Here is a 6,653-nt window from a genome sequence, read left to right as displayed (position 1 = left end):
CTCCAGGCTCTGTGCTGGCAGTCAGCACAGAGCCTGACGCGGGGCTCGAACCCACGAACCGCGAGATCATGACCTAAGCGAAAGTCGGACGCTTAACCAACTAAGCCACCCAGGCGCCCCACTTTATTTATTTTTGAGAGAGATCACGAGTGGGAGAAGGGCAGAGAGAGAGGAGGAGACACAGCATTGGAAGGAGGCTCCAGGCTCTGGGCTGTCAGCACAGAGCCTGATGTGGGGCTCGAACTCATGAGCTATGAGATCATGACCTTAGCTGTAGTTGGATACTTAAACAACTGAGCCACCCAGGCGCTCCGCTCCACTGAGGAATTCTATATTGTCTATGGAGCTTCTCTCCTAGGTTTAGGTCCTGGGAAGATCAGGAAGAAGCTTTTCCCTCGGACTTGTGGTTTAGGAGAAGTGCATCTCCTGACCGACGCTGCCGCGCAGCCTTGGGGGTTTCCGGGGTTGCGGGTGCTGGCATCCTCAGCACTCTCCTTAGTTCGTGATGTGATAAATGGCATGGTTCTGCTGCTTTGGAGAGAGAGAACGAACAGACCGGTCATCTTTCTTATCTACGGATTGTCCTTAACTTAGTTCAGAAAGCACCAGAAGCTAAGGATGTTTTGTCCTGCTGTGGTTTAGTGTTTTTAGGGAGTGAGTTCCATCTCGTTGGTTTCGAAGCTAGTGTTTCAAGAAGACTATGGACATCCTGTTTGGCACTTATCCAGGCTGTACACCCACTGTGGAAGGGAAAACTAGCCGTCGGGCCTATAAGATGGGCCTCTGTAAGTGCTGTCAGTTTTTCTGTTGTGCTATTTCATTTCTCCGCCGCTGCTAACTGCCAGCTCTGTCAGTCCTTTTTAATTCAAGGATTTGGAGATTGAAGTGCTGAGTTGAGCAGTACAGATGTGCCCAAACCAAACCAACAGCAAAAACAAAACAAAACCCTCCTAACTCATTGGCTTTAGTGTTTTTAAAATTTAAAGACTAATAATTGACAAAATAGTTTGCATTCTTTCTTCAACATCCTGTGTGCCCTTGACACTGGGAGCACATTGAACTCGCCCTCACCACATTTCAAGTGCTCGCAGGCCACATGCTGGCTAGAGGCCACCAGATGGTTCAGCACAGCGATGGCTTTTCCCGGCTTGGCTATTTACCTCCGTGGTGTGCTTGTCCCGAATAGATTGTTAGTCTGTCAAAGAAATTTCTTCCCTCCAGCATATTGCTTCGTCAGGCCTCAGACTCCATCCTTGTTATGGTTAGGGTTCCGAAGATTTATGCTTAGGATACAGGAAATTCTTTTCCTTCTGTTTTCTTATTTGGTCAGCTGGTTAATTAAATCCCAGCATAATTACATAAATCATTATGCTTATTCCACTAAGTAATTCAGCACCTTCTTTTTCAGAGCTGTCAGAAAGCAGAAGCAAAGAAAAAGTAATAAGATGAAAATGGAGGCCACTAAAGAACAATCCATGAATCACACATCTGTTACAAGGAGGAAGAAAAGGAGAGAAAGAGCCCATCAATATCTCTGCTCTTAAATGTCCAGTGACTTGAGAATAAGAAAGATTTATAGTCCAACCTTTGATGCCATTTTCTGAAAGTGCCACACTGGACTTAAATTCTGTCGCTTTCAGAGGTATGCACCCTTCTAAGTCAGAAAATAGGCAGGTGGTATTTGCTGGGTTTTGGGCCCCTCAGCGGCCTCTCTGGAGACCTGGGAAGTTGTTCCTTCCTTAGCTGGTTTACCAGACCTCTCTGTGCGCCCTTTTTCACTCTTTAAATCTCTCCCAGTCATATTATTTGGGCCTCTTTTGAAGGCCCAAATGGGCATATAACATTCTTTTGCAAAAAGTGTCAGGAGAGGAATGAAAGAGACTTGAGGTCTTGTTTACAGTGAACATGAGTGTGTTAAATTAGACACAGAAATGTTGTAAGTCAAACATCAAAATACAGTATGATGGTTTAAACCCCACTTGCAAAGAAGAGTACAGTGAACAGTTATTTTTGGACAAAAACTGAAGATGATGGAAAGAATTTTGATGAAGGTAGTCTAAAGCTATAAAGAGTTTAATTATGGTTTTATGATTAAATATGGGTTTTTCAAGTACTTTTTACAGTGTTCTTTGATGGTATAGAATCACTTGAATGTTGTGGAATGAATGAGGCATTTAGAATTATGACTTGCTCTGTCATCTCAGTGTCTTTTAACCCAGGCAATAATCTTATTTTTTTTTAATTTTTAAAAAACATTCATTTTTGAGAGACAGAATGTGTTTGTGTGAGTGGGGGAGAGACAGAGAGAGAAGGAGACACAGAATCTAAAGCAGGCTCCAGGATCCAAGCTGTGAGCGCAGAGCTCGATGTGGGGGCTTGAACTCATGGACTGTGAGATCATGACCTGAGCAGAAGTCAGATGCTTAACTGACTGAGCCACCCAGGTTACCAAGTAATTTTATTTCTTTGTAAAAGTAGGAGCAGAAGGCAAGATAGTTTGGGGATTAAAACCTCTCATTCTAGTTCTGACAAACACTTCCTGACTGTGTGTCCTTGGCTAGGTCATTCACTTGTAGCTGGTTTCTTCATCATTATTATATAATTACTATATTATAGAATAAGAGTTATACCACAGGCTGTTTTCCGTGATTATGTTAAGTGAGGCACACGTGTCTGGCTCTCGTTCTGTTGGTGAGAAATGTTAACAAGTGCAGGTGGGTGAGTACGCAGCCCTCATGGTAATCATCCGGTGGCCCAGTATCAGCAGGGAAGGGACTGGGTTTGAACTCTGAGAACAAACAGCTCCTCTTCCTGTTTCTCTCTAGGTATCTGACAGGATCTCCTTAAATGGAATAGTTTTGAATGGCTTTCATTTGCATAATGACTTTTCTCTGGTTCCCAAACAGATGCTTTAGAGCAAGTTTGGAGGCCTGCGTGCCTGGGCTTAGCTAGAGCCCTGTGAGTGAAGGTACAAGGACTACACCCCACGTGGCGTGACAGTTCCTTCAGGGCTTTATGTTAGGGCCGCTTGATGCGTGACCTGGAGGGCACAGGCGTGGGCCCTGATCCATGGGTGGGGGTATATACCTGGTCACATCAAAAGATGAGCTCAGCCCCCAGACCTCCCTTGTCCCCTTTTTCACATGGGTTGCTACGGTGATCAGAGAGGTGGATTTAGAGGTGACCGGGTGAGATACGAACCTTTTGCTGAAGCGCTCTGAGTGCTCCCCTTTCTGATTCTGCCATGGGCGTGAACATTGCTGGACGTTCACAGTGGCCCTGGATACCATGGTAAAATCTCTGGAAATCTCGGAAACACAGGGAGGGACCTGAAGGACCATGATTCCTGAAGAACCAGGTCGTGCTGGCCGTTATTGTCATCACCCCATTTCCTGAGTTTTAAGGTACCATCAATTGTAAAATGCACTATTGATGTGATTGTAGCTTTTCAGGGGGAGAAACCCCATAGCTTATTAATTATGCATGTTAAATTTTAGGCATATCCTGTTTCAGAAGTATTGAAATGTGAGGAAAAAGCATGTCTTAGAATTGAGGAAATCGAGTATTACTTATAATCAGGAATTGTACTTTAAAACTTTAACTTCGTAGGAAGTTAAAAATAAGGAATTCGGTGATTCTGTTCTTATGTTCAATTAATACTAATTTTAAGGACTCACCGCTTCTTTTTTTTCTTAGGGAATAAACTAATAGTATGTAAAAATGTCTCTGGGAGGTAAAGTGTGATGGGAGATGAGGTCATTTGTTCTAATTAGAAATCTGCATATCTGAACATTAAGATACGTACCCAAATCACCAATAGAGGAAAATCCCTAAATCTGACACATAAAACTTAACTAAGCTTTTTAAAAGGATGTTTTTCTTAAATTATTACAGCCAAATTTCATTCTACTCCTTGCTTCTATTACAAAATTTAATGACATACAGAGTCACTTCGTAGGCCCTGAGTGATTGGATTTCAGGGTTTTTTCTTATATTGAGTTTGATATTTAGTCTAATTTATTTCTCCAATCTGCCCCACTGTTTTCATCTCATTCCCTTTGCTCTGGTGGGACTATTTCCCTCCATAGGGCCATCTGTGAAACTCTTACGGAGCCTTCAGGCCCTGGCCCAAGCCCCACTGTGTCCCGGGAAGTGCTCAGGGAGCCCCCACCAGCCTTCCTGTGTGAGCACTTGGAGTTCTGCGGCCACATCTGGGGCACTTTGCATGTAATATTCTGCGATGATATTTGCAGACTCTATTTCCCCAAAAGATTTTGGTTTCTTAATGTCAATACCTGTTGTATACCATCTTCAGTAGGTGCTCAGAAAATTTGATGAAAGTGTGGAATTTTCTGGAAGTTTTCATATGGTAGGTGCGTTACTTTGCTAAGGCTGCCATAACAAAATATCATAGACTGAGTGGCTTAAATGCCAATAATTTATTTTCTCACGGTTCTGGAGGCTGGAAGTCCAAGATCCAGGTGTTGGCAAGTTTGGGTTTCTGGTGCCTCTCTCCTGAGCTTACCTTCTCACTGCATCCTCCCGCGGCCTTTCTTCCATGCCTGTGAGTCCCTGGTTTCTTTTTGTGTCCAAATTTCCTCTTCTCATAAGGATACGAGTCAGATTGGACTAGGGCTCACTCTAGTGGTCTCATTTTACCTTAATGAGACCCTATCTCCAAATATAGTCCCATTCTGAAGTATTAGAATTTAGGGCTTCAACATACGGATTTAGAAGGTGTGATTCAGTCCCTAACGGTAGGCGTAAGATCTGGAGAGGGCTTGGTCTTCTCTCTCTCTTATAAGGACTCAAGGAAAACACACCAAAACAATATTGGGAAGTATTGAGAGTCAGTGGGAAGACTGTCCTAATACTGAGGGTTTAGATGGATGTTTCAGGCTGGGCTGTGCTATGTGAGCAAGACTGCCAGTGTTATCTAGAAGACTTTACATATAGAATAATTCAGCTTTCAAGGTTATTTTAAGGAAAACACTTAAGTTGGTATCTGGCTCCTTCAAAGTGATCTATAGAATAAGAGGCGTCTATGAAAAGTTTGACTAGCTTTCAAATATAAAATCATAGCCCACAAAAGGTCCTGGTCCGATGCTACCTCCTTTTCACAGCGTCCATGCTGGTGCCTCCAGTGGAATAGTGCATCTCTTGCCAGTGAAATAAAAATGTGCATGTTTATGTGTCATTTCATTTCTACTTGTTTTAAATTGTGCCCTGCATTAGATCAACTTTTTTGGACTTAACTTCCCCGGAACAGATTAGAAGCTTTGCTGGTGGCAGTGGCCTGCGGACAGCACGGTGTGCGTTCACTGGCTCTATCCCAGCGCTGTGCCCCACACCCAGCGATGTCAGAGACAACCAGCTGCCGCACGTGTGACGAAGCCTCCCCACACCCCTGGGAAGCGAGCAGCCAGGCTACACATTTCCTCCCCCACCAAGTGGTAGCTGCTCATGAATACGGATTGAGCGACTGGAAATGCCATGTAATACACTTACTGCTTGGTGCCTCAGAACCCTAACTGAGCTACTTGAGCAAGACACTAATACGCCTAGAGCTGCCTAGGTAAGGAAAGCTTGCACAAAATGCAAAGAAAATCCAATTTCACCTATTTGATGCAATTCTGATTGGAACATTAGGACATGGGATCAATTACTCAAGGGTCAGCTAAGAAGGTCATTGCAATAAACTGAAGATAAGATCTCTATAATTTGATTTCAGGTGACTCAGTATAAATGTTCACTCAGCAAGACTGAGGGGGGAAAGCACCCAAAGTGAGCAAGCAGATCTCAGAGCTCCGCGGGGGGAGTTTCATCCCGTTCGCGACAGTAACAAGATTCTCACACGCTTTAGCCGCTTCATAGCACTGCAGACTAGAAGCATCACATCTGGTGGGCTCTAAGAAGACTAAGCCTGAGAAGACAGACCAGTTTCTTCGCCTGTGACTGTAGGGGTGAGGAGTAGGGGAAGCCAGGGAAATCAGACTGAACATTTTATATGCTTCACGAAGACAAAAAGAGACAAAGGGCTTGCCTGTTAGCTTTACAGCTAATACATGAGCCAGGTAAATCCAAGAAATTGAAAAGAAGCATCTCCAATCCTGCCACCCAGAGACAACTACTGCCACGACGTCTGTGTCTGTTCTTCCAAAGATAGATTTTTGTATAAATAGCTACACAGACAGACTAAAGTTTCCCCCACGAAAATGGGAGTTGGGAATACACACTATTTTTGTAATCCTCTTTGTCATAAACGTCTGAACATCAGTTTATATTTACAACAATACTGTTATTCTTCAATATGGATATAGTGTATTTTTTAAAATCAGTCTCTTATGGTTGGACATCAGAGTTGTTTATATTTTTTCACTCTTGTAAATAACCCTATGACAAACATATTTAATGACCAAATCTCTTGTCTTAGGATAAATTCCTATGCATACCCATACATACTTCTTTCTCCAGATGGGAATCACGAGGTGGCATCTGAATTTCTTTCATCGAGACAAGTAAGACGCCACAAATAATTGATACAATGCAGACTCCCTCTGCCAGGATGGACCTTCTCCCAAATGCCTTTCATACTTAAAACTACCCTTTGCATATTTGTGCCTGATTGTCATATTGACGTGTTGTTGATCATT

The 6,653-nt window shown here is 43.3% G+C and overlaps 1 protein-coding gene across 3 annotated transcripts in view; it reads left to right on the top strand.

Annotated features, from left to right (window-relative positions):
- Window positions 1–6,244, top strand: part of ZCCHC4 (zinc finger CCHC-type containing 4) — a 55,458-nt gene extending 49,214 nt beyond the window's left edge. Inside the window, exons 13-15 of one of the 3 annotated variants that reach the window (XR_013338235.1) lie at window positions 1,409–1,642; window positions 5,236–5,575; window positions 5,732–6,244. Coding sequence is in view for 1 of the 3 variants with exons in the window: in XM_077776586.1 (XP_077632712.1) it covers window positions 1,409–1,544 (136 nt within the window). In the remaining 2 variants the exon portion in view is untranslated. The other 2 variants (XR_013338234.1, XM_077776586.1) reach the window with 2 other exon arrangements.
- Window positions 6,245–6,653: the final 409 nt, after the last annotated feature.

Source organism: Crocuta crocuta, unplaced genomic scaffold, assembly GCF_008692635.1.
Source record: "Crocuta crocuta isolate KB4526 unplaced genomic scaffold, BGI_CrCroc_1.0 scaffold57, whole genome shotgun sequence".
Classification (NCBI taxonomy): Eukaryota; Metazoa; Chordata; class Mammalia; order Carnivora; family Hyaenidae; genus Crocuta; species Crocuta crocuta.
The sequence above is the reverse complement of the archived record's forward strand: the minus strand, read 5'-3'. Positions and strand labels throughout refer to the sequence as shown.